The 26,908-nt window shown below is 50.1% G+C and overlaps 2 protein-coding genes across 2 annotated transcripts; both read left to right on the top strand.

Annotated features, from left to right (window-relative positions):
• Positions 1-12,177: 12,177 nt before the first annotated feature.
• Positions 12,178-13,254, top strand: LOC144177741 (muscleblind-like protein 1; the record flags this gene model as incomplete). Its single annotated transcript, XM_077705321.1, has 1 exon — positions 12,178-13,254. A coding segment is annotated over one exon (1,077 nt), but the record flags the coding sequence as incomplete, so codon positions are not given.
• A 9,853-nt stretch (positions 13,255-23,107) lies between these two features.
• Positions 23,108-26,475, top strand: LOC144177739 (uncharacterized). Its single transcript, XM_077705320.1, has 3 exons — positions 23,108-24,249; positions 24,303-24,900; positions 24,943-26,475. Exons 1-3 carry the CDS (start codon positions 23,108-23,110, stop codon positions 26,473-26,475), a joined length of 3,273 nt encoding a protein of 1,090 aa, XP_077561446.1.
• The last annotated feature ends 433 nt before the right edge of the window (positions 26,476-26,908 follow it).

The raw sequence follows: 26,908 nt of genomic DNA, 5'->3' as shown, positions 1-26,908 counted from the left end.
AGGTAGGCAGGAAGGTAGGTAGCTTGGTAGGTAGGTTTTAGGTAGGTAGGTAGGTAGATAGGTAGCTTGGTAGGTTTTAGGTTGGTAGGTAGCTTAGCAGGTAGCTAAGTATGTAGGTTTAAAGTAGGTAGGTAGGTAGGTAGATAGGTAGGTTTTAGGTAGGGAGGTAGGTAGGTAGGTAGGTGGGTGGTTGGGTGGGTAGGTAGGTAGGTGGGTGGTTTTAGGTAGGTAGGTAGGTAGGTTTTGGGTAGGTAGGTATGTTTTAGGAAGTTAGGTAAGTTTTAGGCAGGAAGGTAGGTTTTAGGTTGGTAGGTAGGTAGGTAGGTAGGTAGGTAGGTAGGTAGGTAACTTAGGTAGGTATCTACGTAGGTTTAAGGTAGGTAGGTTTTAGGTAGGTAGGTAGGTAGATAGGTAGCTTGGTAGGTTTTAGGTTGGTAGGTAGCTTAGTAGGTAGCTAGGTATGTAGGTTTAAAGTAGGTAGGTAGGTAGATAGGTAGGTTTTAGGTAGGGAGGTAGGTAGGTAGGTAGGTTTTAGGTAGAGAGGTAGGTAGGTAGGTAGGTGGGTGCATTTAGGTAGGTAGGTAGGCAGGTAGGTTTTGGGTAGGTAGGTAGGTTTTGCATAGGTAGGTATGTTTTAGGAAGTTAGGTAGGTTTTAGGTAGGTAGTTAGGTAGGTTTTAGGCAGGTAGGTAGGTTTTAGGTTGGTAGGTAGGTAGGTAGGTAGGAAGGTAAGTTGGTAGGTTTTGGGTAGGTAGGTAGGAAGGTTTTAGGTAGGTAGGTAGATTTTAGGCAGATAGGTACGAAGGTAGGTTTTACGTAGGTAGGTAGGTAGGTAGGTAGGTAATTTTTAAGTATTGAGGAAGGTAGGACGGTATGTTTTGGGCAGGTAGGTAGGGTTTATGTAGGTAGGTAGGTTGGTAAGTAGGTAGGTTTTAGGGTAGGTAGGTTGGTAGGTTTTAATTGGGTAGGTAGGTAGGTTTTAGGTAGGTAGGTAGGTAGCTTGGTGGGTAGCTAGGTAGGTAGTTAGGTAGGTAGATAGGTTTTGGGTAGGTAGGTAGGTAGGTAGGTAGGTAGGTAGACAGGAAGGCAGGGCGGCAGTCAGGCAGGCAGTAGGTAGGAGGTAGGCTGGTTTTAGGCTGGTAGGTCGATTTTAGGTAGGTAGGTAGGTATGTAGGTAAGTAGGTAGGTTTTGTGTTGGTAGGTAGGAAGGTTTTAGGTCGGTAGGTAGGTAGGTAGGTAGATAGGTTTTAGGTAGGTGTATAGGTAGGTAGGTTTTATGTAGGTGAGTAGGTTAGTAGGTAGGTTTTAGGTGGTAGGTATGTTTAGGTAGGTAGGTAGGTTTTAGGTAGGTAGGAGGTTTTAGGTAGGTAGGTAGGTAGGTTTTAGTTAGGTAGGTAGGTAGGAAGGTAGGTCGGTAGGAAGGTAGGTAGGTAGGTTTTAAGTAGGTACGTAGGTGGTAGGTAGGAAGGTAGGTAGGTTGGTAGCCTAGTGGGTTGCTAGGTAGATAGGTAGGTAGGTAGGCAGGAAGGCAGGGTGGCAGGCAGGCAGGCAGTAGGTGGGTAGGCAGTTAGGTATGTAGGTAGGTAGGTTGCTAGGTAGGTATGAGTGTAGGTATGTAGGTACGTAGGTAGGTCGGTTGGTAGGTAGGTAGGTAGGTAGGTAGGGAGGTGGGTAGCTAAGTAGGTAGGTTTCGGGTAGGTAGGTAGGGAGGTAGGTAGGTAGGAGGGTAGGTAGGTTTCGGGTAGGTGGGTAAATAGGTATGTTTTCGGTAGGTAAGTAGGTTGCTTGGTAGGTAGCTATGTAGGTTTGAGGTAGGTATGTAGGTAGCTTGGTAGGTAACTAGGTAGGTAGGTTTTAGGTAGGTGGGTAGGTAGGTTTTAGATAGGTAGTTAGGTAAGGAGGTTTTGTGTAGGTACGTAGGTAGAAAGGTAGGTAGGTACTTGTTTGGGTAGGTAGATAGGTAGGTTTTGGGTAGGTAGGTTTTAGGTAGGCCGGTAGGTAGGTAGGTTTTTATTAGGTAGGTAGGTAGGTTGGTAGGAAGCTTGGTAGGTTTTAAGTAGGTAGTTAGGTAGGTAGCTTGGTAGGTAGCGAGGTAGGTAGGTTGTAGGTAGGTAGGTAGGTAGGTTGGTAAGTAGGTGGGTTTTGGGTAGGTAGGTTGGTAGGTTGTAGTTGGGTAGTTAGGTAGGTTTTAGGTAGGTACGTACGTAGGTAAGTTTTAAGTAGGTAGGTAGGTAGGTAGCTTGGTTAGGTAGCTACATAGGTTTTAGGTAGGTAGGTAGGTTGGTAGGTAGGTAGGTTTTGTGTAGGTAGGTAGGTAGGTTTAAGGTACATAGGTAGGTAGCTTGGTTAGGTAGCTACGTAGGTTTTAGGTAGGTAGGTAGGTAGGTATGTAAGTAGGTAGGTTTTGTGTAGGTAGGTAGGTAGGTTTAAGGTACGTAGGTAGGTAGGTAGGTAGGTAGTTTTTAGCTAAGTAGGATGCCTGGTAGGTAGCTAGGTAGGGTATAGGTGGGTAGGTAGGTAGATAGGAAGGTAGGTAGGCATCTAAGTGGGTACGTAGGTAGGTTTTAGGTAGGTAGGTAGGTAGGTTTTGGGTAGGTAGGTAGGTAGGTAGGTTTTAGGGAGGTTTTAGGTAGGTAGGTAGGTAGCTTGGTGGGTAGCTGGTAGGTAGGTTTTAGGTAGGTAGGTAGGTAGCTTGGTGAGTAGCTAGGTAGGTCTTAGGTAGGTAGGTAGGTAGTTATTTAGGTAGGTAGGTGGGTAGCTTAGTAGGTAGCTAGGTAGATAGGTTTTAGGTAGGTAGGTAGGTAGACAGGAAGGCAGGGCAGCAGGCAGGCAGGCAGTAGGTAGGTAGGTAGGTAGGTAGGTAGCTAGGTTATGAGCAGGTAGGTAAATAGGTAGGTTTTAGGTATGTAGGTTTTAGGTAGGTAGGTAGGTTTTGGGTAGGTAGGTAGGTTTTGGGTAGGTAGGTAGGCAGGTAGGTAGGTAGGTAGGTTTTGGGTAAGCTTGGTAAGCTAGTAAGCTAGTTAGCTTGGTAGGTTTTAAGTAGGTAGGTATTTAGGTAGCTTGGTAGGCAGCTAGGTAGGTAGGTTTTAGGTAGGTAGGTAGGTAGGTAGCTAGGTAGGGTTTAGGTTGGTAGGTAGGTAGGTAGGTTTAAAGTAGGTAGGTAGGTTTTAGGTAGGTAGGTAGGTAGGTTTTACGTAGGTAGGTAGGTAGGTTTTGGGTAGGTAGGTAGGTTTTACGTAGGTAGGTAGGTAGCTTTTAGGTAGGTAGGCAGGTTTAACCTAGGTAGGTAGGTAGGTTTTAGGTAGGTAGGTAGGTAGGAAGGTAGGTTTAGGGCAGGTAGGTAGTTTTTAGGTAGGTAGGTAAGTAGGTAGGTTTTGGGTAGGTAGGTGTGAAGGTTTTAGGAAGGTAGGTAGGTAGGTAAGTTTTAAGTAGGTAGGTAGGTAGGTAGGTAGGTAACTTGGTTAGGTAGCTACGTAGGTTTTATGCAGGTAGGTAGGTAGGTAGCTTGGTAGGTAGCTAGGTAGGTAGGGTTTAGGTAGGTAGGTAGGTAGATAGGTAGCTTGGTAGGTTTTAAGTTGCTAGGTAGCTTGGTAGGTAGCTAGGTATGTAGGTTTAAAGTAGGTAGGTAGGTAGGTAGATAGGTAGGTAGGTAGGTAGGTGGGTCGGTGGGTAGGTAGGTAGGTTTTGGGTAGGTAGGTAGGTTTTGCATAGGTAGGTATGTTTTAGGAAGTTTTAGGCAGATAGGATGTTTTAGGCAGATATGTACGTACGTAGGTTTTACGTAGGTAGGTAGGTAGGTAGATTGGTAACTAGATAGATAGGTTTTCGGTAGGTAGGTACGTTTTAGGTACGTAGGTAGGTTTTAGAAAGATAGGTAGGTAGGTAGGTAGGTAGCTTCGTGGGTAGCTAGGTAGGTTTAAGGTAGGTAGGTAGGTAGCATGTTTGTTAGCTAGGCATGTAGGGTTTAGGTTGGTAGGAAGGTGGGTAGCTTTTTGATAGGTAGGTAGGTAGGTTTTAGGTTGGTAGGTAGGTAGAAAGGTTGGTAGGTTTTTGGCAGGTAGGTAGGTATGTAGGTAGGTAAGTAGGTAGGTTTTGGGTAGGTAGGTAGGTAGGTTTTAGGTAGGTAGGTAGGTTTTAGGTAGGTAGGAAGGTAGGTCAGTAGGTAGGTAGGTTGGTAGGTAAGTTTTAGGTGGTAGGTATGTTTTAGGTAAGTAGGTAGGTTTTAGGTAGGAAGGTAGGTAGGTTTCATGTAGGTTTTAGATAGGTAGGTAGGTAGGTAGATTTTGGGTAGGTAGGTAGGTAGGTTTTAGGTAGGTAGGTAGGTTTTCGATAGGTAGGTAGCGCTAGGTAGGTCTTAGGTAGGTAGGTTTTAGGTTAGTAGGTAGGAAGAAAGGCAGGTGGGTTTTTGGCAGGTAGATAGGTATGTAGGTAGGTAAGTAGGTAGGTTTTGGGTAGGTAGGTAGGTAGGTTTTAGGAAGGTAGGTAGGTAGGTCGGTAGCAAGGTAGGTTGGTAGGTAAGTTTTAGGAGGTATGTATGTTTTAGGTAGGTAGGTAGGTAGGTGGTAATGTAGGTAGGTAGGTAGTTAGGTATGTAGGTAGGTAGGTAGGTAGGTAGGTAGGTATGAGTGTAGGTACGTAGGTAGGTAGGTAGGTTTTGGGTAGGTAGGTTGGTAGATAGGTAGGTAGGTACTTTTTGGGCAGGTAGATAGGTAGGTTTTAGGTAGGTTGGTAGCTTTTAGGTAGTCAGGTAGGTAGGTAGGTAGGTTTTGGGGAGGTAGGTAGGTAGGTAGCTTGGTAGGAAGCTAGGTAGGTAGGTTTTAGGTGGGTAGGTAGGTTTTAAGTAGGTAGATAGGTAGGTAGGTAGGTAGGTTTTAGGTAGGCAGGAAGGTGGGTAGGTTTAGATAGGTAGGTAGGTAAGTTTTAGGTTGGTAGGTAGGTAGAAAAGTAGGTGGGTTTTTGCCAGGTAGGTAGGTAGGTAGATCGGTAGGTAGATAGGTAGGTAGATAGTGTAGGTAGGTAAGTAGGTAGGATTTGATTAGGTAGGTAGGTAAGTTTAAGGTAGGTAGGTAGATCGGTAGGTAGGTAGGTTGGTAGGTAAGTTTTATGTGGTAGGTATGTTTTAGGTAGGTAGGAAGGTTTTAGGTAAGTATGTACGTAGGTAGGTTGCAGGTAGGTTTTAGATAAGGTAGGTAGGTAGGTTTTGGGTAGGTAGGTTGGTAGGTTTTAGGGAGGTAGGTAGCTTGGTGGGTAGCTAGGTAGGTCCTAGGTAGGTAGGTAGGTAGGTAGGTAGGCAGGCAGGCGGGCAGGCACGGCAGCAGGCAGGCAGGTAGGTTGGTAGTAATGTAGGCAGGTACGTAGTTAGGTATGTAGGTAGGTAGGTAGCTATGGTAGGTATGAGTCTAGGTAGGTAGGTAGGTAGGTAGGTAGGTTGATAGGTAGGTAGGTAGGTAGGTAGGTAGGTTTTCGGTAGGTAGGTAAATAGGTAGGTTTAGGTAGGTAGGTTTAAGGTAGGTAGGTAGGTAGGTAGCTTGGTAGGTTTTAGGTAGGTAGGTTGGTAGGTAGCTTGGTAGGTAGCTATGTTGGGTTTAGGTAGGTAGGTAGGTAGGTAGGTAGTTAGCATGGGAGGTAACTAGGTAGGTAGGTTTTAGGTAGGTAGGAAGGTAAGAAGGTAGGTTTTGGGTAGGTAGGTAGGTTTTAGGTAGGTAGGTAGATTTTAGGCAGGTAGGTACGTAGGTAGGTTTTAAGTAGGTAGGTAGCTAAGTAGGTTTTAGGTAGGTAGGTGGGTAGTTAGGTAGGGACTTTGGTAGGTAGGTAGCTTGGTAGGTAGATAGTTATGAATGTTTTAGGTAGGTAGGTAGATAGGTAGGTTTTAGGTAGGTAGGTAGGTAGGTCGCTAGGTAGGTGGGTGGGTGGGTGGTTAGATAGGTAGGTTGGGGGGTTTAGGTAGCTAGGTAGGTAGGTAGGTTTTAGGAAGGTAGGTAGGTTTTAGGTAGGTAGGTAGGTAGGTAGTTAGGTAGGTTTTAGGCAGGTAGGCATGTTTTAGGTCGGTAGGTAGGTAGGTAGGAAGGTAAGTAGGTAGGTTTTGGGTAGGTAGGTAGGTTTTAGGTAGGTAGGTAGGTAGGTTTTAGGAAGGTAGGTAGCTTGGTAGGTAGCTAGGTAGGTTTTAGGTAGGTAGGTAGGGACTTTGGTAGGTAGCTAGGTAGGTAGGTTTTAGGTTAGTCGGTAGGTAGGTAGGTAAGTAGGAAGCTAAGTGTAGGTTTTGTGTAGGTAGGTAGGTAGGTTTTGGTTAGGTAGGTAGGTAGGTAGGTAGGTAGATTGGTAGGTAGCTAGGTAGGTTTTAGGTAGGTAGGTGGGTAGGCAGCTTGCTAGGTAGCTAGATAGGTAGTTTTTAGGTAGGTAGGTAAGTTTTAGGTACTTAGGTAGGTTTTAGGAAGATAGGTAGGTACGTAGGTAGCTTGGTGGGTAGCTAGGTAGGTTTAAGGTAGGCAGGTAGGTAACACGGTAGGTAGCTGGGCATGTAGGTTTTAGATAGGTAGGTAGGTAGGTTTTTGGTAGGTAGGTAGGTATGTAGGTCGGTAAGTAGGTAGGTTTTAGGTAGGTAGGTAGGTAGGTCAGTAGGTGTGTAGGTAGGTAGGTTTCATGTAGGTTTTAGATAGGTAGGTAGGTAGGTAGGTTTTGGGTAGGTAGGTAGGTTTTAGGTAGGTGGGTAGCTAGGTAGGTCCTAGGTAGGTAGGTAGGTAGGTAGGTAGGTAGGTAGGCAGGCAGGCAGGCAGGGCAGCAGGCAGGCAGGTAGGTAGGTAGGGATGTAGGTAGGTAGGTAGTTAGGTATGTAGGTAGCTAGGTAGGTATGAGTGTAGGTAGGTAGGTATATAGGTAGGTAAATAGGTAGGTTGATAGGTAGGTAGGTAGGTAGTTAGGTAGGTAGGTAGGTAGGTTTTGGTTAGGTAGGTAAATAGGTAGGTTTTAGGTAGGTAGGTTTAAGGTAGGTAGGTAGGTTTAATGTAGGTACGTTTAATGTAGGTAGGTAGGTAGGTAACTAAGTAGGTAGGTAGTAGGTAGGTAGGTATGTAGGTAGGTTTTAAGTAGGTGGGTAGGTAGGTGGGTTTTATGTAGGTAGGTAGGTAGGTAGGTTTCAGGTAGGTAGGTAGGGAGGTTTTAGGTAGGTGGGTAGGAAGGTTTTGTGTAGGTAGGTAGGTGGGTAGGTAGCTTGGTAGGTAGATAGGCAGGAAGGTTTTATGTATGAAGGTAAGTTTTAGGTACATAGGTACGTTTTAGGAAGATAGGGAGGTAGGTAGGTAGCATGGTAGGTAGCTAGGCATGCAGGTTTTAGGTAGGTAGTTAGGTTTTAGTTAGGTAGGAATGTGGGTAGGTTTTAGGTAAGTAGGTAGGTTTTCGGTAGGTAGGTAGGTAGAAAGGTAGGTGGGTTTTAGGTAGGTAGGTAGGTAGGTAAGTAGGTAGGTTGTGGGTAGGTAGGAAGGTAGGTAGGTTTTAAGTAGGCAGGTAGGTATGTTTAAGGTAGGTAGGTAGGTAGGTAAGTTTTAAGTACGTAGGTTGGTAGGTAGGTAGGTAGCTTGGTATGTAGATACGTAAGTTTTAGGTAGGTAGGTAGGTAGGTAGGTAGCTTGGTAGGTAGCTAAGTAGGTTTTAGGTAGGTAGGTTTAGGTAGGTAGGTAGGTTTAATGTAGGTAGGTAGGTAGGTAAGTAGGTAGGTAGTAGGTACGTAGGTAGGTAGGTAGGTAGGAAGGTAGGATGGTAGATAGTAAGGTAGGTAGGTAGGTAGGTAGGTAGTTAGGTAGGTAGGCCGGTAGGTAGGTAGGTAGATAGGTTTTAAGTAGGTGGCCAGTTAGGTAGGTTTTAGGTAGGTAGGTAGGTAGGTAGGAAAGGTTTTAGGTAGGTAGGTAGGTAGGTTTTAGGTAGGTAGGTAGGTAGGTTTTGTGTAGGTAGGTAGGTAGGTTTAGGGGAGGTAGGTAGGAAGGTAGGTAGATAGGTTTTAGGTAGGTAAGTAGGTAGGTAGGTTTTAGGTAGGTAGGTAGGTAGGTAGGTAGGTAGGTAGGCAGGTAGGTTTTAGGTAGGTTTTAGGTAGGTAGGTAGGTTTTGTGTAGGTAGGTAGGTAGGTAGGTAAGTTTTTGGTAGGTAGGTAGGTAGGGAGGTATGTAGATAGGTAGGTATGTAGATACGTAGGTTTGAGGTAGGTAGGTAGGTAGGTAGCTTGGTAGGTAGCTAGGTAGGTTTTAGGTAGGTAGGTAGGTAGGTAGGTAGGTAGGTAGGTATTTAGGTAGTTAGGTAGGTAGGTAGATAGGTAGGTAGGTAGGCCAGTAGGTAGGTAGGTATGTATAGGTTTTATTTTGGTGGGTAGTTAGGTAGGTTTTAGATAGGTAGGTAGGTAGGAAAGGTTTGAGGTACGTAGGTAGGTAGGTTTAGGGGAGGTAGGTAGGTAGCTAAATAGGTTTTAGGTAGGTAGGTAGGTAGGTTTTAGGTAGGTAGGTAAGTATGTAGGTAGGTTTTGAATACGTAGGTAGGTAGGTTTTAGGAAGTTATGTAGGTAGGTAGGTAGCTTGGTGGGTAGCTAGGCAGGTCTTAGGTAGGTAGGTAGGTAGGTAAGTAGGTAGGATTTAGGTAGGTAGGTTTTATGTATGTAGGCAGGTAGGTTTTAGGTAGGTAGGATAGCTAGGTTTTAGGTAGGTAGGAGGTTTTAGGTAGGAAGGTAGGTAGGTAGGTAGGTAGGCAGCTTGGTGGGTAGCTAGGTAGGTCTTAGGTAGGTAGGTAGGTAGCTCAGTAGGTAGCTAGGTAGATAGGTTTTAGGTAGGTAGGTAGCTCAGTAGGCAGGAAGGCAGGGCAGCAGGCAGACAGGCAGTAGGTAGGTAGGTAGTTAGGTGTGTAGGTAGGTAGGTAGCTAGGTAGGTATGAGTGAAGGTAGGTAGGTTTTAGGTAGGTACGTAGGTTGTAGGTAGGTTGTTAGGTAAGTAGATTTCGGGTAGGTAGATAGGTAGAAAGGTAGGTAGGTACTTTTTGGGTGGGTAGATAGGTAGGTTTTGGGTAGGTAGGTAGGTAGGTGTGTAGGTTTTAGGTAGGCAGGTTGGTAGGTAGGTAAGTAGGTTTTGGGTAGGTAGGTAGGTTTTCGGTAGGTAGGTAGGTAGGTTTTATGTAGGTAGGTAGGTAGGTAGCTTGGTAGGTTTTAAGTAGGCAGGTAGGTAGCTTGGTAGGTAGCTATGTAGGTAGGTTTTAGGTAGGTAGGTAGGTTTTAAGTAGCTTGGTATGTAGCTACGTAGGTTTTAGGTAGGTAAGTAGCTTGGTAAGTAGCTAGGTAGGTAGGTTTACGGTAGCTAGGTAGGTAGGTAGGTAGGTAGGTACGTAGGTAGCTTGGTAGGTAGCTAGGTAGGTTTTAGGTATGTAGGTAGGTTTAATATAGGTAGGTAGGTAGATAAGTAGGTAGGTAGTAGGTAGGTAGGTACGTAGGAAGGTAGGAAGTTAGAAAGGTAGACAGGTAGGTTGGTAGTTAGGTAGGTATGTAGGTAGATAGGTAGGTTGTATGTAGGTAGGTAGGTTTTAGGTAGGTAGGTAGGTAGGATTTATGTAGGTAGGTAGGTAGGTAGGTTTTGTGTAGGTAGGTAGGTAGGTTTTAGGTAGGTCGGTAGGTAGGTAGGTTTTAGGTAGGTAGGTAGGTAGGTAGGTTTTGTGTAGGTAGGTAGGTAGGTTTTAGGTAGGTAGGTAGGTAGGTAGGTAGCTTGGTAGGTAACTAGGTAGGTTTTAGGTAGGTAGGTGGGTAGACAGCTTAGTAGGTAGCTAGTTAGGTAGGTTTTAGGTATGTAGGTAAGTTTTAAGTACGTAGGTAGCCTTTACCAAGATAGGTAGGTAGGTAGGTAGCTTGGTTGGTAGCTAGAAAGGTTTTAGATAGGTTTGGTAGGTAGGTAGGTAGCATGGTAGGCAGCTAGGCATGCAGGTTTTAGGTAGGTAGGTAGGTAGGTTTTAAGTAGGTAGGTAGGTAGGTTTTAGGTAGGTAGGTATGTAGGTAGGTTTTGGGTAGGTAGGTAGGAAGGTAGGTAGCTTGGTAGGTTTTAGGTGGGTTGGTAGCTTGGTAGGTAGCTAGGTATACAGGTTTTAGGTACGTAGGTAGGTGGCTAGGTAGGTTTTAGGTAGGTAGGTAGGTAGGTAGGTGGGTGATGGGTGGGAGGGTAGGTAGGTGGGTGGATGGGTGGGAGGGTGGGTATGTAGGTAGGTAGGTAGGTTTTGGGTTTTTGGGTAGGTAGGTAGGTAGGTTTAGGGTAGGTAGGAAGGTTTGAGTTAGGTAGGTTGATAGGTTTTAGGTAGGTGGGTTTTAGGAAGGTAGGTAGGTTTTAGGTAGGAAGGTAGGTTGGTAGGTAGGTTGGTAGGTTTTAGGCAGGTAGGTAGATTTTAGATAGGTAGGTAGGTAGGCTAGTAGGTAGGTAGGTAGGTCAGTAGGTAGGTTTTGGGTAGGTATGTAGGTAGGTAGGTAGGTTTTAGGTAGATAGGTAGGTAGGTAGGTTCTAGGTAGGTAGATAGGTAGGTAGGTAGGTAGCTTGGGAGGTATATAGGTAGGTTTAAGGTAGGTAGTTAGGTAGGTAGGTAGCCTGGTAGGTAGCTAGGAAGGTAGGTTTTCGGTAGGTAGGTAGATAGGTAGGTAGGTTTTGGGTAGGTTTTGATAGGTAGGTAGGTAGGTAGGTAGGTTTTAGGTAGGTAGGTAGGTTTAAGGTAGGTAGGTTTTAGGTAGGTAGGTAGGTAGGTAGGTAGGGAGGTAGGTAGGTTTTAGGTAGGTTGGTAGGTAGGTAGGTTTTGGGTAGGTAGGTAGATAGGTAGCTAGCTTGGTGGGTAGCTAGGTAGCTCTTAGGTAGGTAGGTAGGTAGGTTTTGGGTTGGTAGGTAGGTAGGTTTAGGAGAGGTAGGTAGGTAGGTAGGTAGGTGGGTATGTTTTAGGTAGGTAGGTAGGTAGGTAGGTAGCTTGGTAGGTTTAAGTAGGTAGGTAGGTAGGTAGGTTTTAGGTAGGTAGGTCAGTGGCTAGGTAGGTTTTAGGTAGATCGGTGGGTTTAAGGTAAGTAGGTAGCTTGGCAGGTTTTAATTAGTTAGGCAGGTAGGTAGGTAGCTGGGTAGGTAACTAGGTAGGTAGGTTTTTGGTAGGTAGGTAGGTAGGTAGGTTTTAGGTAGGTAGGTAGCAAGGTAGGTTTTGGGTAGGTAGGTAGATAGGTTTTAGGTAGGCAGGTAGGTAGGTTTTAGGTAGGTAGGTAGGTTTTTGGTGGGTAGGTAGGTAGATAGGTTTTAAGTAGGTAGGTTTTAAGAAGTTAGGTAGTTTTAGGTTTGTAGGTAGGTAGGTCGGATTTAGGAAGGTAGTTAGATTTTAGGAAGGTAGGAAGGTAGGTAGGTAAGTAGGTAGGGTTTGGGTAGGTAGGTAGGTAGGTAGGTTTTAGGTAGATAGGTAGGTAGTTATGTTTTAGGTAGGTAGGTAGGTATATAGGTAGCTTGGTAGGTAGCTAGGTATGTTTTAGGTAGGTAGGTAGGTTTAATGTAGGTAGGAAGGTAAGTAAGTAGGTAGTAGGTAGGTAGGTAGGTAGGAAGGTAGGAGGGTAGAAAAGTAGGTAGGTAGGTAGGTAGTTAGGCAGGTAGGTAGGTAGGTAGGTAGGTAGGTAGGTAGGTAGGTAGGTAGGTTTTAAGTACGTGGGTAGTTAGGTAGGTTTTACGTAGGTAGATAGGTAGGTAGGTTTTAGTTAGGTAGGTTGGTTTTAAGTAGGTAGGAAGGTAGGTTTTGTGTAAGTAGGTAGGTAGGTTTAAGGTTGGTAGGAAGGTGGGTAGGTAGCTGGGTAGGTAGCTAGGTAGGTAGGTTTTAGGTATGTAGGTAGGTTTTAGGTATGTTTTTTTTTTCCGTCCGTCCGTCCGTTTTCCGTACTCCGTCCGTCCGAGACCAGTCGACGCGCGACGTCCACCGCCTCGAGTAGCGAGCTTGCGCTTGTGCCGCCGCGTAGCACCGCAGCACGGACCCCGCCTGCAAGAGCAGCAGCAGCAGCAGTAGCAGTGAGTGTGATCGTCGCCAGTGTGGTGTGTTGCGAGCCTGCGTGCGCGTGTGCCCGGACTTTGGGACGGATTAGCGGGCCGTGGATGACCACGCAGCGCGCCTGAAGTAGGACGCCCGCCGAGGGTGCATGGCCATAGTCGCTCGCTGGGCGTGATCGTGGTGGTCGCCGGAAGCGGAAGCAGCAGCAGCAGCCCTGGGCCCCGTCGCGCCTTCAGCCGCCAGCGTGGCGACGCCGCCGAGTCCCCCGAGCCCGACGGCGGCGGGCACCGCGGTGGTGGCCTCCGTGCAGCACCCGGCGGCCGCCTCGTCGTCGCTCGTGCTGGCCGCCGCGCCCAGCCTGGTGTCGGCCAAGGACTCGCGATGGCTACAGCTCGAGGTGTGCCGCGAGTACCAGCGCAACAAGTGCTCGCGCCAGGACGCCGAGTGCAAGTTCGCCCACCCGCCGCCAAACGTCGAGGTGCAGAACGGACGCGTCATCGCCTGCTACGACTCCATCAAGGGCCGCTGTAACCGGGAGAAGCCACCGTGCAAGTACTTCCACCCGCCGCAGCACCTCAAGGACCAGCTGCTGATCAATGGCCGCAACCACCTGGCCCTGACGAACGCGCTGCTGCAGCAGATGCCGCTGCTGGCCATGCTCCCGGGGCAGCTCCCCACGGCAGCCGTGGCCACCAGCCCGTACATGCCAGCGCTCACCACAATGGCCACCGCATCGTCGTTTGGACATTACTTGACGCCTAGTCCTGTCCTGCCTGGGATGATGACTGCAGATGCCGTGACGGCTCCTCTGAGCGTTATGCAGGCTTCGCTTGTGTCCCCACAAAAGGTGGCACGCACTGACAGACTGGAGGTGTGCCGGGAGTTCCAGCGTGGCACTTGCAAGCGCCCCGAGACGGAGTGCCGCTTTGGGCACCCGCCCGAACACGTGGCGGTGGACACCGGGGACGGGGCGGTGACCGTGTGCATAGACTTCGTCAAGGGCCGCTGCTCTCGGGACCAGCAGTGCCGCTACTTCCACCCTCCCCCGCACCTGCAGGCGCAGCGCAAGGCCACGCAGAGCCGGGCTGGCGCTGCTGCTGCCGCTGCTGCCGCTATGGCGACAGAGGGAGGAAGCGCCGATGTCGGATTACAAATGTACACTCAGGCATTGCCCGGTCTTGTACCTTACACAAAACGCCCGGCCCTCGGAAAAAAAAAAAAGTTCCTGCGATTTTGCAGCCGCCCCATTCCATAGGGGCGATTTCCCGTGCAAGCCGGGTGAACTTCCCAAGCGTTGTAGTCCCACACAAGGGCCGAGCGCCAGGCCGGGGAGTCGCTTGTACCTATTTTACCGGTAGGTGCCCGGCGCCACCAAGGAACACGAATTCACATGGTGCCTTCCACAGCCACGATGGACGCTCAACTCGCAACCGCCTGTGGCAGGACAAGCCGCCAGACTCTTTCACCCCCGGCAATGGCGCAACGCGGCATGATGGCCGGGGGCCCCGCCAGATGGACAAGGGTCAGGGGCCCCTCGATAGGGTAAAGGCAGCTTTCCAGACGTGAAATCCCTTTTCAAGGGTCCGCACTCGACCAGGGACGCCTGTACCCAATAAAGAAACCGGTGGGTAGAAACGGCGATGGTCGAGTGGTAAAACGCTCGTCTCGTAATCGGGAGGTACCAGGTTCGAATCCTGGGCCGCCGGATACCCACCGGTTTCTTTAAAGGGTACAAGCGTCCCCGTACCGTAGCTTGTCTCGACGGTGGAAGAAACGCTTGGAGCTTGACCACAAGCAGCCATGGGAGGCCATGTGGCAGGTCCCTCGAACCCCTTCGGGCGGGGTCTGGGACCTCTGGGCACCCACCAGTTCAAAGGGTACAAGCGCCCCCTTTCTCGGCGGGGGATGAAGGGCTTGGACACGCACTACCACTGCGGCAGACGTGGTAGGTTCCTCTGGAGCCGCTGGTCACCCACCAGAATAAAAATGGGGACAGGCGCCCCCCGTACGGGGGATCCAGTGTACTGTAAACCGTTCCACCACGTCGGTTTGTACCATGGGGTACGAGAATGTGGGAGGTACTTCGGTACCGCTGGGCACCAACCAGTAAAAATTGGTACAAGCACCCCCTGCCCAGGGGATCTAGTGCTTGGAAAGTTACCCGACTTCGTCGGGAAATGCCCCAGTGGAAGGGGTCGTAACTTTTAAAACCGACGGCGATGGTCGAGTGGTAAAACGCTCGTCTCGTAATCGGGAGGTACCAGGTTCGAATCCTGGGCCGCCGGATACCCACCGGTTTCTTTAAAGGGTACAAGCGTCCCCAGACCGTAGCTTGTCTCGACGGTGGAAGAAACGCTTGGAGCTTGACCACAAGCAGCCATGGGAGGCCATGTGGTAGGTCCCTCGAACCCCTTCGGGCGGGGTCTGGGACCTCTGGGCACCCACCAGTTCAAAGGATACAAGCGCCTCCTGTCTCGGCGGGGGATGAAGGGCTTGGACACGCACTACCACTGCGGCAGACGTGGTAGGTTCCTCTGGAGCCGCTGGTCACCCACCAGAATAAAAATGGGGACAGGCGCCCCCCGTACGGGGGATCCAGTGTACTGGAAACCGTTCCACCACGTCGGTTTGTACCATGGGGTACGAGAATGTGGGAGGTACTTCGGTACCGCTGGGCACCAACCAGTAAAAATTGGTACAAGCACCCCCTGCCCAGGGGATCTAGTGCTTGGAAAGTTACCCGACTTTGTCGGGAAATGCCACGGTGGAAGGGGTCGTAACTTTTGGACCGCAGCGATGGCTCAAAGGTACAGCACTCGCCTCGTATGCGGGAGGTCCGGGGTTCGAATCCTGGTACCGCCGGACACCCACCGGTTTCTTTAATGGGTACAGGCGTCCCTGGTCGAGTGCGGACCCTTGAAAGGGGATTTCACGTCTGGAAAGCTGCCTTTACCCTATCGCGGGGCCCCTGACCCTTGTCCATCTGGCGGGGCCCCCGGCCATCATGCCGCGTTGCGCCATTGCCGGGGGTGAAAGAGTCTGGCGGCTTGTCCTGCCACAGGCGGTTGCGAGTTGAGCGTCCATCGTGGCTGTGGAAGGCACCATGTGAATTCGTGTTCCTTGGTGGCGCCGGGCACCTACCGGTAAAATAGGTACAAGCGACTCCCCGGCCTGGCGCTCGGCCCTTGTGTGGGACTACGACGCTTGGGAAGTTCACCCGGCTTGCACGGGAAATCGCTCCTATGGAATGGGGCGGCTGCAAAAACGCAGGAACTTTTAAACCGCAGCGATGGCTCAAAGGTACAGCACTCGCCTCGTATGCGGGAGGTCCGGGGTTCGAATCCTGGTACCGCCGGACACCCACCGGTTTCTTTAATGGGTACAGGCGTCCCTGGTCGAGTGCGGACCCTTGAAAGGGGATTTCACGTCTGGAAAGCTGCCTTTACCCTATCGCGGGGCCCCTGACCCTTGTCCATCTGGCGGGGCCCCCGGCCATCATGCCGCGTTGCGCCATTGCCGGGGGTGAAAGAGTCTGGCGGCTTGTCCTGCCACAGGCGGTTGCGAGTTGAGCGTCCATCGTGGCTGTGGAAGGCACCATGTGAATTCGTGTTCCTTGGTGGCGCCGGGCACCTACCGGTAAAATAGGTACAAGCGACTCCCCGGCCTGGCGCTCGGCCCTTGTGTGGGACTACAACGCTTGGGAAGTTCACCCGGCTTGCACGGGAAATCGCCCCTATGGAATGGGGCGGCTGCAAAATCGCAGGAACTTTTTCTTTTTTTGGGGGGTTTGGGTAGGTAGGTAGGTTTGGGTAGGTAGGTAGGTTTAAGGTATGTAGGTAGGTTTTAGGTACATAGGTAGGTAGGTATGTTTTAGGTAGGTAGGTAGGTACATAGGTAGCTTGGTAGGTAGCTAGGTATGTTTTAGGTAGGTAGGTAGGTTTAATGTAGGTAGGTAGGTAAGTAAGTAGGTAGTAGGTAGGTAGGTAGGTAGGAAGGTAGGAGGGTAGAAAAGTAGGTAGGTAGGTAGGTAGTTAGGCAGGTAGGTAGGTAGGTAGGTAGGTAGGTAGGTTTTAAGTACGTGGGTAGTTAGGTAGGTTTTACGTAGGTAGATAGGTAGGTAGGTTTTAGTTAGGTAGGTAGGTTTTAAGTAGGTAGGAAGGTAGGTTTTGTGTAGGTAGGTAGGTAGGTTTTAGGTTGGTAGGTAGGTGGGTAGGTAGCTGGGTAGGTAGCTAGGTAGGTAGGTTTTAGGTATGTAGGTAAGTTTTAGGTACGTAGGTAGGTTTTAGGAAGATAGGTAGGTAGGTAGGTAGCTTGGAGGGTAGCTAGAAAGGATTTAGGTAGGTAGGTAGGTAGCATGGTAGGTAGGTAGGCATGCATGTTTTAAGTGGGTAGGAAGGTGGGTAGATTTTGGGTAGGTAGGTAGGTAGGTTTTATGTAGATAGGTAAGTTTTAAGAAAGAAGGTAGGTAGGTAGCCTGGTATGTAGATACGTAGGTTGTAAGTAGGTAGGTAGGTAGGTAGGTTTTAGGTAGGTAGGTATGTAGGTAGGTTTTAGGTAGGTAGGTAGGAAGGTAGGTAGCTAGGTGGGTAGGTATTAGGTAGGTAGGTAGTTGGCTAGGTAGGTTTTGGGTAGGTAGATAGGTAGGTATAAGGTAGGTATGAAGGTTTGAGGTCGGTAGGTAGGTAGGTTTTTGATAGGTAGGTTTTAGGAAGGTAGGTAGGTTCTAGGTAGGGAGGTAGGTAGGTAGGTAAGTAGGTAGGTTTTCGGTAGGTAGGTAGGTTTTAGGTAGGTAGGTAGGTAGGTAGGTTTTAGGTAGGTAGGTAGGTTTGAGGTAGATAGGTAGGTAGGTTTTAGGTAGGTAGGTTTTAGGTAGGTAGATTGGTAGGTAGGTAATTTTTGGGTAGGTAGATAGGTAGGTAGGTAATTTTTGGGTAGGTAGACAGGTAGGTTTTGATAGGTAGGTAGGTAGGTTTTAGGTATATAGGTATGTAGGTAGGCAGGTAGGTAGGTAGGTAGGTAGGCATGTAGGTGGGTAGGGAGGTGAGTAGGTAGGTAGGTAGGTAGGTTTTAGCTAGGTAGGTAGGTAGGTTTTGGGTAGGTAGGTAGGTAGGGAGGTTTTGGGTAGGTAGGTAGATAAATAGGTAGGTTTTAGGTAGGTAGGTTTAAGGTAGGTAGGTAGGTGGGTAGCTTGGTAGGTAGCTAGGTAGGTTTTAGGTAGGTTTTGGGTAGGTAGGTTGGTAGGATTTAAGTAGGTAGGTAGGCAGTTACCTTCTTTGAAAGGCTACCTTCTAAAGCGGCTTTTAGCCGGGCGTTCTCAGTATCCCCATCACCGCATAGAAGAAACTTTACGATTTTAGCTTGTAGCGCTTCGTCCTTTCCCTCTTCGTCCGTGTCAATTATTTCGCATACACACTTGTTTAGGTGAGTGGTGTTCTTGAGCAGCATACACTCAACATTTATGAGTATTATCCAATTTGTACCAGACTAAGGTTGCGTCCACCGGACGGCTTAAGGCAATTACCTGCTGTCTATACGCATCGAAATTGGCATTCGTGACCGCCATCATTGTAAGAGTGGATAGTGCGGCTATTACCGCCGTGCGTCTACTCGTATACTCGTCGTCGTCTATGTTGACTCCCAATACCACTGCCTCGTATTCCCAAGGCAGCAACGCGCAAACGCTGTCGGCGGTGGGTGCCTGGGTCGGTGGTTGAACGTGGTGCCTCGGCCACGAGCAACTGAGCACCTCACACTTGGCCTCGGCGTGCAGCGCGAGAAACACGGTGTAATTGGGGTCGCCAACCGCGTTGTAGTACACGTATGTGCGCACGTTTACGAACGATCGCGACTTGGCCAGCGCTTCCTGGATCGATTTCTTTGTGGGCAACAGCCACGGAGTGCTGGTGACAAATGTGAGATACTTTAGACCGTCTCTCTTATTGCGCAGACCCCTCGGATTAAACAGATCCACCACTGCGGATGGACTCGAGCACACCTTAGCCGTGGCCAGGCACTTGCCGGACAGAGAGGAGGCGATGCACAGACCCGCTCCGCAGGCCAAGTCGTCGAGTAATTCGTGCGTCCAGCGAGGACACCCGGTTTCCGTTATGGGTGTAATGAGGAATTCGTCCCGGTGAGCGTGTCGCGGGGACGCGTATTTGTCTCTCAACGTGACTCTCCTTACGCCTTCTTCAACGACGACATTTATTAGAGAATATAGCGCTGGAAACACGTACGCATCGTCTCGCTGCAATTGGTCCGCATTGTCGCGCATAAACTGTTTGATCGCGGTTGAGGCTGCAGAGCGCCACGACGAAAGTGAACGCTTTGTACACGTAAAGTGCAACGCCTGAAAGGTGTACATTATGAAATTTTTATTATTAACGCTGGTCTGCTTTCGGCTTGCAGTAGCCACGCCGCCATCGGTTAATCTGTGTATTACACACTACAAATATTTTTCCATCAACGAGTCGACAAATGCCTTGGGAGATGTCATTAGAGCTATATTTGGCAGAAACGTGCAAACGTCCTTTTTTTATCGTTTACCCCCTGACATTCCTTCCACCAGGTGCACCATCGTGATATCAGTGGACATGCACGCAGCCGCGATGACGCGCGAAAGTTTGGATTCGTACGACTTGTATCTGCAGCTAAAATTATCCAGTGTCACAAAGTCAACCATACAAGACGCAATTGTGCTGGCAAACATTGTTAAACGAGTTAGGGATGAAAGGTATCACGCCATGCGCGACATTGACCTTAGTCACATTGACGTGACTAATCCGGATAAATTTAACACCGAACGCATTCTGATAAACACGCCACCTGCGAACAATGTAGTCTACTGGATCAAGGTGCTATGTTTATCCAATAGGTACGGAATATACAATGAGCACATCGCCAAACATGACAAGAGTCTACATTTCGACCTAGCCAATATTCAAATAGAAGATATCAGGCGGTTCAATGCCACGCATTACATTAGCTTTGTGACGCACTGTCACGCTGACGTCAGCGGCGGCCCCAGGTGTGTTCGGGTTCATCGGCTTCTGTTAACCTCGGTTAGCGGTGACGGGTTATGTTCTTTTTTTCCTGAAGCGGTCCCAGCAAACATAACAACATTAGAAAGAATAAAGTCGCACGGCGTGCCATTTAACAATAGGAAATACCTGCCTTGTCAAAACATTTGCCGCGCCATTGTGATTGCGCGGCGGAGAAGATCGCGCGCGGCAGCTGCGGCGCAGCTGTTGATTTATCGCTACGATCCCTTTGTCACGCGGCTCACCAGGAGGCAGTACATTAGGCTGTTTGGGGGCGGTGCAGCGGATCTTATTATGCCCATAACCTTGCGCTCCGCATTTGTCGGGCGCCCGTAGTTATCATTTTTTATGCGCGCGCCCGCCTTCCGCCGCTCTTTATGCATGCGCGATAAACGCCGCCGCCAAAAAAGGCTCTCATTCGCAGATAGGGAGAGGAGGGGGCGTCGCTGTTATAAAGTCGTTGCTCCGCTCCGTTATCAGACCAGACATGCAAGTACTCCGAGTGCGGAGGCGAATAGTGGACAACGTCATCCCAGCTGATTCACACCTCTCCACTGGAAACAACAGCCGTGTGTACAAACACATTTCTTCGGATGATAGATATCATTATTACCACATAGAGCCGAGAAACGAGGAGAGAGAGGAAGGCACTATACTACGGGAAGACGTGTACCGCGACTCAATGAAGCGCGTGGCCGACGTGTACGAAGCTGCCCGACGCCTGGAGGATCACCAGAAGAGAGAATGCCGCCAGCGCTTCGTGTGGTGCGTGCTGGTGACTGCGATCGTGGCCATCGGGACCAGTCTCATCTACTACATCATCATCAACAATCATGCTGACACCGGCGGCGCCTCTTCCAAAGACGTCAAGCTGGCTCATCCGATTCTTCCGCGCGGAGGGGTCCCGCTGGAAAAGTTTTGGACGGACGCCGTGAGCAAGCTCATCGACACCAGATCCTACATGAACCCAATGTATTCCCTTCCGACCGGCCCAACCGTCAACGATGGCGTGGACTTTGTGGACGTGTACCTGTATTGCGAGTTGTTGCGCATGCCGTGCACGTACGCGAACGAATTGGTGGGAATGGCCATTTACGAATTTATTTCTCTTTACGCCTGTACGTACAATGTGAGATTCGGGTTGTTGCAGCCTCGCCGGCAGCCGCGAGGAGTAACCAGAAATTGCTCCACCGAAGAGTATTATTACGAGCCTACCATTGCGGGCTTTGATCGCATGCGCGCAAAGCAGTTGAGGATAGTTCCCAGAGTCGGCGGCGTGTGGACGATCAGCAGGAACGAGTCGCTACTGAAACATCCGCGATCGTTGGCTCCTCACCAACCCGCGGTGCAATATCGGTACGGCTACATTTCTCAGGATCAGGTGCAACAAGACCCGACCGTGGTGATTGAGACTATTGGCAATACCATCGAGCGCACGGTTACTTACTACGAAGTTCCGTTCGAGACTGTAATTGGCAGAACTACGCTGGACAATGTTCATAGAATAATATTGGAGGGAGTGTTGATGCGGCATGCTTCGCTGCATAACAAGAGCAACATCGCCGGGATCGCCGGGATCAGAAAGCGGGAAGAAGTGCTGCGACTGGAAATGCTGTTGAGATCTGACTATTATTACGTGGAAGGGATGACCGAAATGCTGGCTCACATGCGTTCCGACATTTTAAAGTCGTACAGCTTTTTGACCTCGGTGAACGAACAGTTGTTTGCAAATTATGTGAAACTGGCCAACATAGCCCACAACCGTTCGCAGCTGGCCCAGTATTTTCGCAACGGAGAATCGTTGGCGACTGTACAGCAGTATAAGTCGTGGCTGCCGTTTGGAACGATGGTTCCCACCAGGTACTGGCAGGACATTGCCGGAATTGGCGTGCCCAAGCCGCACTACAACTCTACGATAGCCTTTGGCGTGCCCGGCAGTTCCACGTTTATGCACGTATTGGTGGTCAAGGAATTTGGCAAGTGCGCGTTTGATGTGGACGAGAGACTGCCGCCTTACCCCTGGATAAAGCGATACTTTACCAATGCTGCCCGCATCGAGGAACGCGACATTAGCTTTGTAACGAGTGCGCGGAACGTCAACATTACGCTCCACTTTTTAGGAAACGTTGCAAGTGGCGTGACTATGCAGGACCGCGTGGAGGATCAGTTGTTTGCAGTAAATTACGATTACATTGTACACGTGAGAAAGGAAAACAACGTGATCATGGTGAAATTTTTTGACGACCTCGACACTGTGTTGAACTACGTGTGCAAGTTGCAAGACGACCCTTCTGATATGTATCTCGTTTAAACGCGCGATGTTTTCTGGCAAAAATAAATTGGTGGTAAGAAACAATGTTTAGTCTTGGCCATTCTTCGTTGTTGCTGCTGCTGCTGCTGCTGCTATTGGCGGCGGCGGCGGCATTTACCCCACTTCACATTAGGGTTAAGGGACCGGGTCTTGACGAGAATGTCAAATATGACAACGGAATAATGCCCCTGTCTTACAAGTGCTTCAAAACGCTAACCGATATTATTGTCGATACGTATGGCGACGTATTTTTTGGCGGCGACACCTCTACGTTCCTGAGAGCGCCGAGCGTCGTCGCCGGGGGGTCGCCTCGCAAAAACGTTAGGGTGGCATTTGCATTGTACGGAAGGCCCCTGACTTGGTTTGCAAACCTGCGAAACGAATCCATGGTGCGCGGCGGACCCGCGTCTTCAAGTCCGGCACAGTGGGGCGGCTCGATGATGGGTCAGGGTGCAATGGATTCGTACGCGTACGTAATGCTTCACAACGATCCCCTTCCCGCTTACAGGGAGTTGTTTCACGTGCTGGCTCACGAAATTGGACACGCAATCGGGTTTCAGCACGTGGACAATAATAGCAATCCGGCGTACGTAATGTATGCCTACACGACTAGTTACCCGCACACTCCACTCACCTTGCTTAGGCAATCGGGCGAGTACGCAGCGACCGTGGCCGTTGCCAAAACAAATTCGGTCGTTCTTTCCGCCTTCAACAGGCGCACTCCAATTTACGATCCCATTGTCAGCAATTTGCGCATGAACGCGTTTCTCAGGTGCGAGCGAGAATATAACGCGCGAATCAAATCGCTCAGAGTGATGGACAGATACAGGCTATACGATTTCATCAGAAACGGCAGGCGAAACAAGACGCTGGTGGAGACAAAAGTTTTGGCAAATATCTCCGACATAATGCCCTCCATTAATGAAGTGAGGCTCGACCTGTCATTTAAGGAGCCGTTTATTCCGACCTACGTAAAGACGGATTCGCAGGGGAACGCCATACTGATATTCGACCGCATGAATCCACTAATGAAGCCGTACTTTAGAATACCGGAGCTGGCACTGAGAAGCGCATTTTTTAGCAACGGCAACGAAAAGCCCGAGTGCTGTTGCGTGTTTGGCAGCACGTCCCTATACTTGCACGACGAAAACATCACGCACGGCCACTCTTTGATATCGGTGTTTAACAATAAGATTAAAGTGCGTCATATCTTGTTGAACCCTTACTTTTTCATTCGCAAGGTATGTGAAAAACAACGGAAGTAACTGTCGAAAATATATTATAGGCAAAGGCCGCATACAACATGAACGCTGGGGTTAGTAGTAGTAATAATTGGCGCAAGGATGACGACAATGACAATGAGGAAGACGACGAATTTGTTCGCCCCACCAATAAAGTAGATCCGTTAAACGGAAAGATTCGCATGTCCCGCATACCCAAGAACACAAAGAATCAAAAAAAGAAAAAGACTCCGGTCGAAGAAGACGAGGAGGAGAAAAGTTTGCTCGCGATATTTAAAGGTGGATATTATTTATACAAGATGCTGTGCTGCCGCGATACTGGCAAGAAAAAGAAGCACAAAAAGAAGAACAACAAGATGCCGCCGCACATAATCACGAACCAACCGGCGGCGGCGGGGAAAAAGCTGCCGACCCGGTGATAAGAAGGAGGAGAGAAATGGTTTATCACACGGTGCGCCGCCTCCCCTCCAGCGTTGATATAAGTGAGGCAGTCAGTGTCCCCCAAACTTTGTCGCGATGGTCTCGTACAAGATTATAGATGTAGAGTATACGTACAGTCACAAGAATGGCCGCGGCAGCGTGCACCTGTACACGAAACGCATACCGGACAGCAAGAACGTCCGCATCGTTTGCTCCGACTGGATGCCCTATTTTTATCTGCGGGAAGACGTGTGGTCGAGGGAACACACTCGCATCAGCCTGCGCTCCATCGCCCAAAACATCAACACCAAGTCTCTGTTTTACGTGCACGACAGCAATTTTGTAGCCCACGATGGGTACGGCTACACGCCCAACATGTCTGCATTCTTCAGAGTGGAGATTGCGGACCCCAACCTACGCAAGACATTCGTGGACAAGACTATCGTTGCGCATCAGCGATCCTGCGACTACGGCGGCAAGGGCTACACGGTCAAGCACATTGTCCACATGTCTCCCTACATGGGCAACGTGGATCCGGTGATTCAACTGATATTGGACACCAAGCTCTACACTTCGGCCTACTGCATCAGCCTCATGGAGGGCGTCGCCAGGCGAGTGGAACCCGAGGACGTCACGATCAACGTCCCGTTCATAGGCGACACCGTACCAGATCCGTCAGTGTCTGAATTTATTCCGCGCATGAGAGTGATGTCTTTTGATATCGAGTGCGTCAGCGCGAGCGGCTCGTTTCCCAAGGCGTCCAACTCCATGGACCAAGTCATTCAAATTGCCGCAGTGACCATTGACGACGCGGTGAGAAACATTACACTCTCGGACTACGTGGAAGACTCGAAAGAGAGCAAGTGCAGCGTGCACATGTTCACTCTGGGGACGTGCGCTCCGCTGAGGACCGGGGGAGTCGTGCACGAGTGCGAGACCGAGCGAGATTTGCTGGAACAGTTTTGCAGCCACGTGTGTGAGGTGGATCCCGACGTGATGACCGGCTACAACGTGCTTCGGTTTGATATTCCTTACATTTTGAAGCGGATGCGCAAGTACGACATCCCGGCGTGTTTAGGAAAGCGAGTTGGGGCGACGTGGCGCGCGTTTAGCCTGGGCGACAAGGATGATGAGCAGCAGAAGAAGAAAAAGAAGTCTGCTGCTATACCAAGTTGCGACCTTTACTGTGACGATGACTGCGACGATGACGACGTCCCCCCTCTGGACGACATCATTGAGCAAAAGAAAGGGAGGATGACGGCAAGTTTGCGAGACCAAAGATCGTGTCCAGCACGCCCGGGCGCATTGTCATCGACATGTACCCCGTCATTCGAGACGGCAAGAAGATGGACTCTTACAAGCTCAACGATGTGGCGAAGACTTCGCTGGGCGAGGAAAAGGACGACGTTCCGTACAAGGAGATTGCGGGGCTGCATCGCGACGGCGGACCCGACGGTCGCAAGAAGATTGCAGACTATTGCGTGCAAGATACTTTGCTGCCTCTCAAGCTAATGGCATTCACCTACACCATCACCAGTGCCCTCGAGATCAACAGAATCTCGCACGTGCCCATGAGGTACGTGTACGGAAGGGGACAGCAGATTCGCGTCCTGACTACGGTCTTGGTGGAGTCTGTTCTTCAGGGCGGGTACCTGTTTCCGTCCTTTGCATACTGTCCCCGGGCCCTTCGAGAGGTCAAGTCGTACAAGGGAGCCACGGTCGTGCACCCCAAGATTGGCTTCTACGTGGACCCGGTGATCACGCTCGACTTTGAGTCGCTGTATCCGAGCACCATGAGGACGGGCAACTTCTGCATAACTTCTTGGGTGTGGCCCGAAGACGGGGACACGTTTTGCACCAGGGAGGCCGGCTTTGTGACGCGCGACGAGGTGTAGGCGCGGAGCGCCAAGGAACCGTGCCTGGCCGCGCAGCACGACGACGACTCGGTCACCAAGGCTCGCTGGGCTCGCTCGCTCGACAGGATTGCCGCAAAGAAGGTCAAGTCCAAGGCGGACCTGGCCTTTCTCCATTTGCACAAGTCTTACGTGGAGGTGTGGGACTACATTCGGCCCAATATGGCCCGGTTGGAGCAGGGCTCGCCTCAGGGCAGCAAGGAGAACCACGACTACTTTGTGCAGACGAGCGTGCGTGAAGGGGTGATGCCGTGCATGCTGCTCAAGCTCATCGACGCTCGAAGGCAGGTGAAGAAGCAGATGGCCACCGAGACCGACCCGACCAAGAAGATTGTGCTCAACGAGCGTCAGATATCCATCAAGGTGATCGCCAACTCGGTGTACGGCTTTTGCGCAGTCTCGCCGTCTTCCGAGTACGCGCTGCTGCCGTGTCAGCCGGTGTCGAGATCGGTCACCAACATGGGCCGCACGTTGATTGGGGCCACCATCTACCACGTGCTGGATTACTCTAACCAACACAGTCTGGGACTGAGGATCGTCTACGGAGACACCGACTCGGTCATGATACTGACGACGCACGGCACGACGCTGGCCGCAGCGGAAGAGCTGGGCGACAGGCTGGCGAAGCACATCACGGACAAGTTTCCGGGCGTGATCAATCTGTGTTACGAGAAGACGTACATGCCCTACCTGCTCGAGGCCAAGAAGCGCTACGTGGGTGGTCACTACACGAACGGCACCTTCAACAAGCTAGACTACAAGGGCATCGAGATTGTGCGCAGGGACTGTTGCCGCTACGTGTCCGAGGCGTTGAGGCTGATGATTCACGAGCTCATGACTACCTCGTCTATTAAGAGTGCCTGCGAGACGGTCAGGAGAAGCGTGCTGGGCGTGCGCGAGGCCCCCCAGGAGAGCCTGGTCATATCCAAGACTTTCAAGAAGGAGAACCCTCACCTGCCGCACTACCAGCTGGTGCTGCGCATCAAGAGGAGGGGCGATGCCATCGCGCCTCAGATTGGAGACCGAGTCCCCTACATTTTGTGCGCGGTCTGCACGTCCGACCGCGAGGACCAGAAAATGTGCAACCTGTCCGACCACGTGGAGGACACGGTCGTCGCGCTCAAGCGGAAGATACCCATCGACTACTCTTACTACACAGACGCAGTGGTGACTTCCCTGTCTCGGTACCTGAAGGTGCCCCTGTTTTGCAACACGCTCACTCGGTCCGAGATGGAGTTTGCCCAGAGTCTCACGCGGCCTTACCTGAGGCAACTGGGCGCGAAGAAGTTCGAAGACCTGGAAGACGCGCAAGTGCAGCAGATTGCACAGCTAGTCATTCTGAACGACATCGCCGGCGGACGGAGCGAAGGCAGCAGCAAGCAGCAACGCTCCCTCAACCAGTCGTTCAAGGCAACGTGCAAACGGGCCGCAACGGTTCGCGAGAGTGTCCTGCTCAAGAACAGCATGCGGGCATTTCTGCAGCGTGCTCAAAAGAAAAGAACAAACGACGAGGAGTCTGCTGCTACGCAGAAGAAACAGAAGAAACTTTAATCTTTTTCTTTCGCCTCCGTCTAACGACTGGAGCCCGTAGTGGTTGGCAGTTTCTAATAAACGCTTCTGGTTGTGCGGGAATGCTGTAGTCGATGTGAATTGTTATGGTGGCGATCCTTCCCCCATTATTACATGCGGTCGTCGTCGTTGCTGCGGTGTCGTGCGGAGTAGGAGAACAGCATCCCACGGCGACATCACGAATAACGCGCGCAGTTTCTGTCGCGGCCATCGTGCCGCCGCTGCTGTGGAAAATGAGATAACAACGCGTATATCAGACTTCCGGTATCGCGATATTTATAAATTCTTTCTATAGTAGTTCTTTCTATTCTTTCTGTAGGCCCATATAATATAATATTCTATATTCTATAAATAAATATTGTATAAATTCTTTCTATAGGCCCATAGTAGTTCTTGACATTCCCGGGGGTGTCTC

The sequence above is a fragment of the Haemaphysalis longicornis genome, unplaced genomic scaffold (genome assembly GCF_048455015.1).
Source record: "Haemaphysalis longicornis isolate Haplotype H1 unplaced genomic scaffold, Haemaphysalis longicornis Haplotype H1 scaffold_30, whole genome shotgun sequence".
Classification (NCBI taxonomy): Eukaryota; Metazoa; Arthropoda; class Arachnida; order Ixodida; family Ixodidae; genus Haemaphysalis; species Haemaphysalis longicornis.
This window is presented reverse-complemented; position numbering and strand designations above follow the sequence as displayed.